The following is a 13,160-nucleotide window of genomic DNA, read 5'->3' on the forward strand; positions in this document are numbered from 1 at the left end:
GGTCGTCATATTGGACAGTCAGGTGTTGGTGGGACAAACCTTGCTGCCAGGGCCCTACTTTGAGCATGAGTGTCATCTCAGACACCTATTATCCATCCCCTTTCACCTGGTCCTTTTGCCCTGCCCCCCAGTGGTCTCTTCTCTCCATTGTAGCCACAGTGATCCTTTGAGCATGAGTCAGATTCTCATAGGGGAGTCTCATTCCCTGGTCAAAACCCTCTAATGACATCTCATCTTACTCAGGCCAAAAGGAGAAAACTGTGGTGGATTAAAGATGGCCACAAACTCTTTGTCACTCTGCCCTTCATGGCAGGTGGAGTTCTTTCTCCTCAGTCTGAGCTGGCCCGGCCATTGCTTCAACTAACCAAATGTGGCGAAGGCAACGCTGTGGACTTAGCTTTCAAGAAGACCAGCTTCCTCTTCCCTCCTCTTGGAACACTCACTTCTGGAAAGCTCCCTCTTGGACCCCAATCCTCATGCCGAAGAAGCCCAAGCCACATGGAGAGGTCACATGCTGGTGCTCTGGTTGACAGCTCCAGCCAAACTTGCAGCCCACAGTGGGCACCAAACACTGTATGGGACAGCATGGTGTGAGTGAGTCATTTCGGACATGTCCGCCCACTTGAGCCCCCAGATGACATCACACCAGCAGGACTATCCCACTGAATCCCTCGAACCCACAGTATCATGGAGATAATAAAAGTGTTAAGCTATTAAGTTTAAAGATGCTTTGTTATGCAGCAATGACTATCCCAAACCAGTTCTTTTTTGTTTGTTTGTTTTTAAGATTTTGTTTATTTATTTGACAGAGAGAGAGAGAAAGAGCACGAGCAGGGGGAACTGCAGGCAGAGGGAGAGGGAGAAGCAGGCTCCCGCCTGAGCAGGGAGCCTGACGTGGGACTCTATCCCAGGACCCTGGGATCGTGACCTGAGCTGAAGGCAGTCACTTAACTGACTGAGCCACCCAGACGCCCCCAAACCAGTTCTTACTAGCTCCTATGCTTGCCCCTCCCCCACAACCTTACTTACCTCCATAATCTCCTCTTCTTCCATTCCCTCACTCACCACTCCAGCCACACTGGCATCCTTGAGTGAACTAAGCGCATCAGACAAACTCCTATCTCAAGGCGTCAGAGCCTTTGTACTTGTCTGTGTCTCTGCTTTTATTGATCCTTCTCCAGATATCTGCATGGCTAGCTTCTGGCTTTATTCAGACCTCTGCTCATATGTCGCCTTGTCAAAGAGGTTTTATTTAAACACTGTGGTAGAGACATAGACGGCTCACCAAATTTCCATGTGCATCACAGACATTTCTCCGTTCCCTTGAAGTTAGGCAAAACCATGTGATTAGTTCTGGCCAGTGAGATCCAGGTCTCCAAAGAGAGCCTTGGCTGCAGATTTTCTTGGAAGAGAAAGAACAGAACTTCACATTCATTTAGTTAACAGAAAACCCTGAAAACAACTGAGGGTGAGAACTTGGGTTGCTAAGAAACCTCCTAGAATGGGGGAGATGTTTGGCATCCATTGCTAGGCAACCTAAAAGAAGCTAGATGGGCAGGTTTGGCTGCAAGCAGCTTTCCCCCTCCTTTTCATAGGCTCCCTGAATGCCAGACTGGATATGCTCTTAAACACTCCTGGTCCAATGACCTAACTGCATAGATGGGGAAACTAAGGCCTCAAAAGGCAAGATGATTAGCCCAAATTCCCTCTAATTTCTCAACAAGAGCAAAGACAAATGGCATAGGAGGGCATTGTCTTGGGGAGTGACCTGGCATGGCTGAGGCCGAGCTTTAGGGAAGAGCTGGTAGCCGAAGAAGAGTCTATAAAACAATAAAAAAGTCAACTGTAAAAGGTCTTGAAAGCCAGGCCATGAATCTTAGCCTTCATCCTGAAGGAAATGGGGAGCCACTGAAAGGTTTCAGAGGAAGTCACGTTTGTTTTCTTTTCTTTTCTTTTTACACAGACAAGTACAAAGGCTCTGACACCTTGAGATAGGAGTTTGCCTGATGCGCTTAGTTCACTCAAGGATGCCAGTGTGGCTGGAGTGGTGAGTGAGGGAATTTATTTATTTATTTATTTTTAGAGAGAGAGCAGGAGGAGGGGCAGAGGGAGAGGGAGAGAGAACCCTAAGCAGACTCCCCGCTGAGGGCAGAGCTGGCCATGGGGCATGATCTCACGACCCTGAGATCATGACCTGAGCTGAAACCAAGAGTGAGGGGCTTAACCAGCTGATCCACCCAGGTGCCCCAGTCACGTTTGTTTTCAAAAGACTCCTTAGGCTCGGGGGCACCTGGGTGGCGTAGTCCTTTAAGTGCAGGACTCTTGGTTTCAGCTCAGGTCGTGATCTCAGGGTCGTGAGATCCAGCCCTGCGCCAGCTCCATGCTCAAGCTCCGAGCGTGCTTGAGTTTCTCTTTCCCTCGTCCTCTGCCCCTCCCCGACACGAGCGCCCATGCACGCTTGCCCTCGTTCTCTCTCTCTCTCTCTCTCTCAAATAAATAAATAAATAAATAAATCTTTAAAAAGAGCCCATGGGCTGCAGTGTGGAGACTCAGGACAAGGTCCCAATGCCCTCAAGGTGCTTCCCGTCCTTGCCAGTCCATCTCCTCTCTCCCCACCACCTCCTCCAGCCACAGCCAACTCTGTTCCACGCCCTCGTCTCTTGCCGAGTCTTCCCACTTGCAGTTACTGGTGTCTGGAAAGCTTTCTCCTTCATCTGAATCTGCTTAGTCTTATTGTTCTAGTTATAGCTGCTGCATGACAAACTGCCTCAGAACTTAGTAGTGTGAATAACCACAATTTCATTACGACCATGGACTCTGTGGGTCAGGAATTCAGACAGGGTAAGAGGGGATGGCTTTAAAAAAAAAAAAAAGAAGAAGAAGAGGGGATGGCTTGTCTCTGCTCCATGATGGCTGAACCTTAGCTGGGAAGACACTGCTTCAGCTGGGAGTGACTTGAATGACTGGGTGCTAGAATCACCTGGAGCCTCCTCTGCTCACGTGTCTGGCACCTAAGTAGGTGCCTGCATCACCTGGAGCACCTAGGTGGAGTCTCTCCACATGTTTTGGAATTCTTCACTGCATGACGATCTTAGGGGTGTTGGACTTCTTATTTGGTGGCTCAGTGTAGAAACCTACAGCATCTTTCTGCTACATTCTATTGGTTACAAGTGGATCATGAAGGCCAGCCCAGACTCAGGAGGAAGGAAATTTATGGAAAGAATGTCAAATAACTTGAAGCCGTGTTCTAAAACCACGTCAACCTACTGAGGTCTCAGTCACAGCTTAAACATCACCTTCTCCATGAAGTGATCTGACCATGCCCTGCTCCATGTCTGGATTAAGTGCCTCCTCTGTGTGCCCCCAGCCCCACTGTCCACCTCCATCAGTGCATTTCCATCCCTCTGTTTATGTGTCTTTCTCCTCCTCGGGACTGTGAGTTCAGTGAAGACAGGCCATGTCTGTCTTTTTCACCTTTGTACTCAGCACCCAGCACAGAGCCTGGCAAAAGCAGACCCTTAATAGATGTTGAATGGGTGAGTGAATGAATGATTGAATGAGCTAAGGCAAGGAGTCCAATGTAGAAGCCATTCCTTCCTTGTGAAGCTGACATACTAGTTAGAGAGAGATACAAAATTAAAATTGTATATGATAAATACCACAGTGATAAATGCTATTAAGAAAAATAAAGCAAAGTAAGGGGATAGTGTAAGGGTGTGTGTATGATACTTTACAAGAATGATCAGGGAAGGGGCGCCTGGGTGGCTCAGTCACTAAGCATCTGCCTTCGGCTCAGGTCGTGATCCTAGGGTCCTGGGATCGAGCCCCGCATCGGGCTCCCTGCTCCGCAGGAAGCCTGCTTCTCCCTCTCCCACTCCTCCTGCTTGTGTTCCCTCTCTCACTGTCTCTCTCTATCAAATAAATAAATAAATAAAATCTTAAAAAAAAATGATCAGGGAAGACCTTTTTGAGGTAGCGACGTTGGAGCCAAGACCCCAAGAAGTGAGGGAGTAAGCCCTGTGGGTATCTGGGAGAAGAGCATTTCAACAGAGTGAACAGCAAAGGGCTGGCTATTCAAAAGGGCTGAAGTGGGCATGTGCTTGGTAGTTTTAGGGAACGGCAAGGAAGCCAGTGAGGCTACAGTATGGCAAGGGAAGGGAAAAGCAATAGAAGAGGAGTCCCATGGGGGGCCACAAGCTAGAATACATAGGATTTTGCAGGCCATGCTGAGGACTTTGGCTTTTAGTCTGAATGAGATGGGCACCAGTGGAGGGTTTTGAGCAGAGGTGGGACATAGTCTGATTTATAGTCTAACCAGATCCCTCTGGCTGCGTGGACAACAAGACTGTGATTGAGGCAAAGGAGAAAGCAAGGAGTCCAGTGAGGAGGCTGGTTCAGGATACCAGGCAAGAGATTGGGGGGGTGGGGCGCGGGACCATGAGGGTGGCCATTGAAAAGGTGAGAAGTGATAGGACACAGGACACATTTTGAAAGTAGAGCCAACAGGGATAAGGGATATGAAGCTATGGGGGAAAAGGAGCTAAGGATGACCAACAGGTTGTTGGCCTTTTAGTCATGTGAGATGTGAAGATGTGGGGTGGGGAACAGGCTTGGAAGCACTGTGGAAACAGGAATTCATGTTTAGGCATGCCAAGTTTGAGGTGCCAGTTAGACATTCCAGTGGAGGTGACAAGAAGGCAGCTAGACATGAGTCTGGCAACATCAGGATGGAGATACGGACTTGAGAATCCACAGCTATGTTAACAGGAATTCTAAGATGGCTCCAAGACTGCCCCCCCAACCCATGGTGTGCATGCCCAGAATAACCTGCTACTCTCCTCCGTGTGGGTGAGACCAGTGAGTATGATGGATGTCATTCTTGTGATTAGATCACATTATATGGCAAAGGTGAAGAGATTTTGCAGATGTGATTAAGGTCCCAAATTAGCTGAGTTTTAGTTAATTAGAAGCGAGACTTCCCTGGGTGGGCCTGATCTAATCAAGTGAGTCCTTTTTTTAAAAATTTTTTTAAATTTATTTTTTTAATTATTATTATGTTAATCACCATACATTACATCATTAGTTTTTGATGTAGTGTTCCATGATCCATTGTTTGTGGAGGTTCCTCAAAACGTTGAAAATAGAGCTACCATACGATCCAGCAATTGCACTACTAGGTATTTACCTCAAGTGAGTCCTTTAAAAGAGAGCCTTCCCTGGGGCACCTGGCTGGCTTAGTCACTAGAGCATGTGACTCTTGACCTTGGGGTCAGGAGTTCCAGCCCCATGTTGGGCACAGAGACTACTTAATTAATTAATTAATAAAAGCCTAGGTGCCACTCTGTGAGAGAGCCTGGGAAGATAGACACTGGGAGTGGTCCTCAGGATTCAAGAGTGGCACCAGCTGACAGCCAGGAAGGACACGGGGATCTTGACCCCAAGGAACTGAATTCTGCCCACCACCACGTGAATTTGGAAGAGGACGCTGAGCTCCAGAAAGGAATGCAGTCCGGCCAACACCTTGATGCAGGCCTGGGAGATCCTGAGCAGAGAACCCAGCTAAGGCATGCCTGGATTCCTGGCCCACAGAGACTGAAAACAATAAATGCGTGTTATTTTAGGCTGATACATTTGTGGCAATTTGTTATCCAGAAATAGATAACCAGCACCTCAGTGTATAGGTGTTTTTAAAGCCTTGGAACCAAGATGGTTCAAATAGCCCAGGTCTGGGATCCCATGGGGATGAGTCAATGACTGCATGAACCCTGTGAGATTGGAGTGGGACACACCCCACCCCCAACCCTCAAATGCTTCCTATTCCTTTCAGCCTCTAGGTGTCCCCAGAGTCCACATAAGCAGATCTCTCCCCACCTTTTCCAGGTCAGAATCCATTTCCTTCTGAAATGGGAAGAACCAAGTAACAATAAATGGTCTCTCTTCCGTTCCTACTTTCCCCTCCCGAACTTTACATATGGGGAAACTGGGGCCTGCAAAGAAGCCCTGCCCAAGGTGCCACAGCGATCTAGGGCTATCCCTAGCCAGGCACTTTATTTACCCTCCCACGGCATTCTGAAGGACAAGAAGACTGACCAACTCCCTCTCTCCAGCTTTGACCAGGGGAGGGATCTGCAGTCACTGGTAGGCTGAGGCTGCAGTTTCTCATTGATGCCCACTGGAAAGGGTGCAGCCCTGAGGCGGGGGCTGCCGGCCTGTGTGGAGAAGAGACCCCTCCAGAGGTCAGGGGCATCAGAAGTGCCCAGCTGCGGGTACAGGGCCAGTGACCCAATTCCCTCTGTCCGGCCCCTCGCACCTTCCGTTGCAAACTGAGTTCCCCGAAAACAGACGCTGAGACGGAGTCTGGGGTGCAAGGTATTTATTAGGTATAAACACCTGTGAAAAGAAGAGGGAAGAAGCAGGATCCAGTACAGGGGGTCAAACTGCACTACAGGCCTGGCAGAGCCTTGGCCACCTGGAGGGGCCCTGGGTGGGTGTCTGGAGGGGGAGGTGAAGGCCCCCACCCTGAACCAAAATGGCCAGGCGTTCGTTTATATACCTGATCTCCCTGGGACACCAGATGCAGGCTGCCCTGGGTCCAGGGGCTCTCGGCAGCTGGAGGCTATCCACTGACCATAACGTCTCACAGCTGGGCAAGTCCTTCCTTCAAGGGGCTTCTGGTGGCACCTAGCTCTTTCTCACCTTCTCAATTCTTTCCTAGAGGATTTTTTTGGGGGCGGGGGACATCCTGCTTTCAATCAGAGGCCGAGAGAGAACGGTCAATATAACTTTTGCACCTTCCTCAACCAGACCCCCTTTCTGTAGGCACCCAGCCCTCCCAAACCTGCTATAGTCTTTTAAATTGTCTATGGGTATCCCAGTCCCCGAACACCCTCTCTGAATGAGGTCTGCACACTTGGCCTTGGTTCTTACTGGGGAAACAGGTTCTGTTCAACCTTAGGAATTCACTGGATCTGGCGGTGGAGGAATTAGGGGGAGGGGTGTCAGGGGGAGAAAGAGTTTTGAAAAGGCCTTCCTCTGTTTCCAAAACATGCTGGTAAGAATCTCAAGGACAGGAATCCGCTGTGGTTGCCGTTGCTCTTCTTTAGTTATTCAGTAAATCTACAGTGCGGGCCCATTCTGTGCCAGACACTGGGGCCAACCCCCCCACCACTGGGGGCCCTGAGCGGACAACCTAACACCATTTGCAGATTCAAACACGGAAGGAGGCAGCACCCTGAGGGAACGCTCCACAAGGAGAGAGAGAACCAAAATGTGGGGCCCTGACTCTGACCTTGGCTGCTTGCAGGCCCTCCTACAGGTTGCTTCGCCACCCTGACCGTTTCCTCCTCTGGACAATGGAGTGATACACTTTAGGGAGCATCTTATTAAATGCTTCTCACCTCGAACTTCATTTCACCCTGACGCAGGTATTGCTACCATCCTCATGTGACTCCCATGAAAAGACTCAGGGTGAAGTGAATTTGCTCAAGGTCACACAGGTGCTCAGTGGTGGTGGTACGGGGGCTTTTGAGCCCAGACAATGTGGCCCAACCCTTTTCACTTCTCATTAAGGATGGGGCCCAACTGGCCCCCCGGGGGCCAGGTATGCCTGCGTGCTTATTTCATTCGGTCCACAAGGATTTAAAAATATTTGAGTCAGCTTTCATTTTGCAATTGAGATGTTCATAGAAACATCCAGATTTCTACCTTCTCTTGAACAATCTGGCCACCGTGGGCTGCATTCCCACAAGGTCACGACTGGCCTGAGGTGAGCAGCTGCTCGCCTTGAGGTCACGAAGCCAGTGTCGACCCAGACTCTCATTTATGTCACATGCCTGGCCCTGCAGGGATGAGTTTGTCATCCTTACTGAAGACCAGGGAGGCCTGAGCTAGAGGGAGCCAGAGGACCCCCCTGCTCTTCCTGCACGGTGCTAAGTCACAAGGATGTCCCTCTGGCAAACTGTCTGGGGGAGGGGTTGAGGAAAGGCACAGACATGTAGAACCACAGGGCAAGGTCGGGGCAAATACACTTTATTCAGTCCTGGCATCAGACTGGCGGAGTCTTGCTGTGGGTGCCAGTGCCCCAGATCAGAGGGACCCCTCCCCTCAGCTACTAGACTAGTTCTCCAAGACCACAGACAGTGACATCTCTTCACTCACATGACGTTTTCTGGGTTTTTTCATTGTCTTTTTTGTTGTTGTTTTTCTTAAAAAAAAAAAAAAAGGAAAGAAAGAAAGAAAAGAAAGAGAGAGAGAGAGAAAGAGAGAGACAGAGAGAGAGAGCGCGAGAAAGGCCCAGAGCCGGAGCACCAAGCTTAAAGGAGGCAGCTGGTGGCTTTGTCAGCGACGGGAACGCGTGGGGCAGAGACCTGCGGAGACCCTGGGCAGGGGTCCAGGAGGACTCTGGGACCGTTTGTTCCTGAGATTTGTGTGTGTGTGAATGAGAGTGTGTGCACACCCAGGAGGATGAACACACGCCGGTGAGATACAGGTAGTGAGGGCAGAAGGGGGCGTGGGGAGGCCGGAGGGGCGGGACTTGAGCGGACACTTGGGGAGTAAGGGGGCAGGGTCCCCGAGGGCACCCCGGAACTGAACACAACCTCCTCAGACAGCAGCGCTATCCCGAGTTTTCACATGAAAAAACAGGTGCAAACGGCACACCTCCACTACGCTGACCCTCCCTTCAGTCTCACTGGCCCAGTCCATAGTCTCACCAGCTGTTTAAAAGTGGGGCTCTTCTTGCCACGCCGGCTGCTATCATGCCTCAGTCTCCACACCCCCACCCTGTACCAACGTGCCTCAGTTTCTCCCACTGAATACTGTCACTGTGGGCACAGGACTTGAGTGATAGAAAGGATTGGTGGGCGTAGAGAGGAGCCCAGGCTGGGAGTGTGCCTTGACGTGATGGGGCACTTGGAGGGGGGTGGGGAGCAGCAAGAACCCTGTCCCCATATAGACTGATAAATGCCTTGGTTCGGAGTTTTCTTGGGCAGTCCTCTCGTGGTGCAGTTCCAGATGAAGACCCTATTCCCAGTTCCCAGGTGGGGGAAAGAAAAGGGAAGTTTCTGGGACCAAGGTAGACCGTAGAGGCAGTCTAGCGGTGTGTGTGTAGGCGGGGGTGAAGGGGGGGAGGAGGAGGAGGTGCACGTCCGTCTGGGCAACCCCGCAAGGAAAAGGGGCTATGCCACCAGGGAGAGTTCCAAGCTCCAAACCAAACCCTTCCGGGCCAGCTAGTCTCTTTCTCCCCCTTCCTAGTGCTCCTCCCATTAAGGCAGCGACGCCCCGTCGGGTTGAAAAGAAGCCGCGGCTCCCGGATCAAAAGATTTCTCAGGATCGCTCAACACCCGCCCCACTCCTTCCCGGAGCGGGCCACAGAGGCGTGCGGTTCGACTGGGACCGGCCCCCTCCTCCCAAGAAGCATTAAGCATGCGCAAGAAGGGGGCGGGCCCCAGCGCTCGGGGAAGGGGAGGAGGGGGGCATGGGAGGAGCGCGCAGTGCCGCCCAGCCGCAGCGCCCCCCTAAACAAGAGAGGAGGCGGGCTAGGCGAAGGCGGAGGGATTCAGGAGCAAGGGCAGGGGCGTGTCCTCCGGCCACGAGGAGGGGCGTGTGCGAGGTGGGGGAGGGGTGCAGGTCTGTAGGAGTGGACGTGAGGTGTAAAGGAGGGGGGCTGGCTGCTGGTGGCTGTGCGGGAGGGGGCAAGACGGGGCGGGGCTTGGATGTCAGGGGAAGAGTGGGGGTTGGGCTGCCTTGGGGTGTGTCTGCGGGGGAGGGGCATGTCTGGATTTGAGGGGGATGGGCACGTCTAGGAGGGGGGAGGCTGCGCGGGAGATGGGGTGCCAGCCTCGGCCTCCGAGGGGCCCCAATACCTGATTCCTGTATGTAAACAGCTGGTTTGGGGGCGTGCGCGCCCCGCTGACGGTGGGCTCAGTAGGTGAAAACCAGGTCGGCGATGCTAGACGGGCGCCAATCCCCCGCGATCATCTCGGTAACCTCGGGGGTGCAGTAGTCCGGGAACTCGAAATGCGACGTGCCCGAGGGGGGCGGCAGGTCCGGGTCGCGGTCCAGGGCGCTGCAGTCCAGGCCGGCGGGGCCGGGGGGCAGTCTGGACAGAAAGCCCAGCGGCTCCTCCCCCGACGCCACCGTCTCCTCTTCGCCTTCCTCCGCCGCCGCCGCCTCCTCCTCCTCTTCCTCCGGCTCCTCGTCCTCCGACGGAGTGGGGGAGGCGGCGGTGACAGCCGCCCCCTCGCCCGACGGCCCCTGGGCGCGCTCCGCTGTTCCCCGGGCAGCCCGCCCCGCCGGGACCATCCTCCACAGCTCCCTCCCGGGGGTCTCGACCAGGCGCACTTCCAGCAGCTCCTCGTCGTCGTCCTCATCGTCGTCCTCGGGCGCCGCCGCGCTGCCCCCCAAAGGCCCGCCCGCTGCTCGGCGGCCCCCGCGGCCAGGCAGCTGCGGCCCGGGCTTGAGCCGGCTGCCGCCACCGCCACCGCCGGGGGGGCGGGGCCGCGCCTTGGCGGGCGCCCCCTTGCTCTTTTTGCGCGGCCGGTACTTGTAGTCCGGGTAATCCGCCATGTGCTTGAGGCGCAGCCGCTCCGCCTCCCGCACAAACGGGATCTTCTCCGAGTCCTGCAGCAGCTGCCAGCGGCGGCCCAGGCGCTTGGAGATCTCGGCGTTGTGCATGTCGGGCCACTGGTCCATGATCTTCCGCCGCTCGTGCTGCGACCACACCATGAATGCGTTCATCGGTCTCTTAATGTGGCCGCTCGGCGTCTTGCACCAGCCGGGCTCGCGCGCCCCCTCCTCAGCCGGCCGGGGCCCCGGGGGCGGCGGCCCGCCGTCCCGCTTGGCCCTCGCGCCCCGCTGCTGCACCATCGTGCCTGGGCCCGGGGCCGCTAGACGCCGCCGGGGGCCGTCCGCATCCTCCGCGGCTGGGGGTGGGGGAGGAGGCAGCAGCGACGGAGGGGCGGCCCCGCCCCGCAGCTCGGCCCGGCCCCCGCGAGCTGGGGAGCGAGGAGCTGGGCGCTCGGGCCCAACGGACGGCGGGGGGAGAAGGTCAGCGGCGCGGTCTCAGGCGGGCTCGGCGCGCCCCCGCCGCCTCCGGCAAGTTGCGCCCTGCCGCACGCTGCACATTGTTTTGCGGGGGCGGAGGAATCGCACCCTCCGGCCCCCGCGGGCTCTCCTCGCAGCCTCCTGCTCCGCCGCGGCCCGCCCCGCCGCCTTCCAGTGTCTTTCTCCCCGCGCGGCCCCGCCGGCGCGCGCGCCACCCCTCCCCCTCGCCGTCTGCGGGCCGCTGCGGCGCGCGCGGGGCCGCCCCGTGTAAACACCGAGGTGCCCGCTTGGGCTGCGGGCGGGCCACGCCTCGCGCTCGGGCGGCGCGTCACCCGTTGCTGGGCAGAGAAGCTGGTATTTGCATCTCCCAATCGCTGGCGGCCGGGGCGGGGCGGGGCTCGGGCTGCGGGGCTGGGCGGTCTCGCGGCTGGGTTGGAGGGTGTCGGATGAGGTCGGTTTCTTTTCTTAGGCTGGGGACTGGAAAGAGGGTGGGGGAACGCGGAGCGTGCTTCCCATCTGCCTCCGAAAGCTTGTCCCGCCCCACGTTGCGTTTGAAATTTTAGCTTATTCAGTGACACCTGCCGCCAGGTGGGACCTCCGCCCCCTCCTCTTTTGGAGGCGTCTTTCTGGACCATCCCAGAACAGAATATGGGGAGACTCAGGATCGGGAAAGCTCTTCAAAGGGACAGACTCCTCGTTTTATAGATGTAGGCCCTGCCTAGTACACACAGGGTCCAGCCACACAGGGGCTCGACAAATGCTTTTTGTCATAAACCCAACGACTATTTTTTTAAGTCTCGTTTGAGGCGCCACCAAAGTCCTGAGAAAGAAGGGAATATGACGGCCACTTTCCGGATTCAGAACAAGGAAGACTAGCTGACTAGGGCTCGGATCCCAGGCTCGTGGTCCCAGCTCTCTCTTCCCAGCTCAGCGCATCTCGCTGGGGCATCTCGCCTACCAGCCAAAGGTCCTGAGTAGGGCTGACTTTCCGCTTTTCACAGTCCTCAGGCGAGGTTCGAGGATGCGGGAGTGTCCCAACCCAGGTCCCACCCCACACCGCAACCAGCCGGTTGCGGGACTAGGGCGCGACGTCCCTCCCGAGTCTGAAGAAGCGTGCGCGGGCACGGGGGCGGAGCCAGGCCAAGGGGCGTGTCCGCGACGCTTGCTCGAGGCGCGTGGAGGGGAGGGGCTGCGCGCTCCCTGCTCACCACGTGTGAGCCCGCTCGGGCACCGCGGGCCGTGTGCTGCCCCCGGGGGAGGTCACCTTCACGGCGCCATGGGCCCCGGGCGATGGGAGGGGGCGCTGAGGCCTCGCCCCTCGGAATCAGGAGCTGGGAGGGGTCGGGATCAGGGTCTCTAAAGTGGCATTCCGCTGGGGTGTAGTGGGCACTGTGCAGGGCGGAGGGTGAGAGCCTGGAAGCCGACCTCACCCACCACCGGGCGGGTGGGGGCAGAGAGCCCCGCCGGAGGGTGTGGGGCGGGGAGGAAGGGCTGAGGTGCGGCTCTGCAGACACGGGGGGCGGGGTGATGCTCTGAGTGCCCGGGAGGGAAACTGGAGCGTGGCGGGCGGGAGGGGGCGACTCTTAAAGGCACAGGGCGCTCGGAAGGGGAAGGCCCTGCTCCCGACCAAATGGTTCTTCCGCAGATGTATTGGACGCTGAGATTTGGAGATCTCCCGGGTTTGAACCTTCAAAACGGGATTTTGGCCTGTTCAATCCTCCATGGAGTCAGAATTACTGTACTCATATCCCAGTGCCTCCCTCTCCTTCTCCTTGAAATGGGAAAAAGCAGTTTCTCCCTCGTATGGTTGTTTTACAAGTTAAACGGGATAATGGCTGTGAACAAATCCCTGACTCCTAGTAAATGCTCAATGAATATTAGTTATCTGGGACCCTGGGTACCAACAACGTAGAGACACCAACAAAATAAAATTGGCGGCATGTATTTAGATTTTTTTTTTATTTATTTATCTGAGAGAGAGAATAAGATAGAGAGAGAGAGATCATGAGAGGGGGGAGGGTCAGAGGGAGAAGCAGACTCCTCTCCGAGCAGGGAGCCTGATGCGGGACTCGATCCCGGGACTCCAGGATTATGACCCGAGCCGAAGGCAGTCGCCC

The 13,160-nt window shown here is 55.4% G+C and overlaps 2 protein-coding genes across 2 annotated transcripts in view; both read right to left on the reverse strand.

Moving 5' to 3' along the window:
- NRSN2 (neurensin 2) overlaps nt 1-1,346 on the reverse strand; it is a 13,425-nt gene extending 12,079 nt beyond the window's left edge. Inside the window, exons 1-2 of the mRNA XM_031029364.2 lie at nt 1,030-1,346; nt 444-571 (exon numbers count right to left, since the gene is read on the reverse strand). Of these exons, the coding sequence (XP_030885224.1) occupies nt 444-500 (57 nt within the window). The 5' untranslated portion in view covers nt 501-571; nt 1,030-1,346. The remainder of the gene's footprint in view (nt 1-443; nt 572-1,029) is intronic.
- A 6,877-nt stretch (nt 1,347-8,223) lies between these two features.
- Nucleotides 8,224-11,322, reverse strand: SOX12 (SRY-box transcription factor 12). Its single transcript, XM_006727507.3, has one exon. It carries the CDS (start codon nt 10,864-10,866, stop codon nt 9,922-9,924), a length of 945 nt encoding a protein of 314 aa, XP_006727570.1. The 5' UTR covers nt 10,867-11,322; the 3' UTR covers nt 8,224-9,921.
- Nucleotides 11,323-13,160: the final 1,838 nt, after the last annotated feature.

This window comes from Leptonychotes weddellii, chromosome 10 (genome assembly GCF_054177405.1).
Source record: "Leptonychotes weddellii isolate Sample4059 chromosome 10, ASM5417740v2, whole genome shotgun sequence".
NCBI classification, from domain to species: domain Eukaryota; kingdom Metazoa; phylum Chordata; class Mammalia; order Carnivora; family Phocidae; genus Leptonychotes; species Leptonychotes weddellii.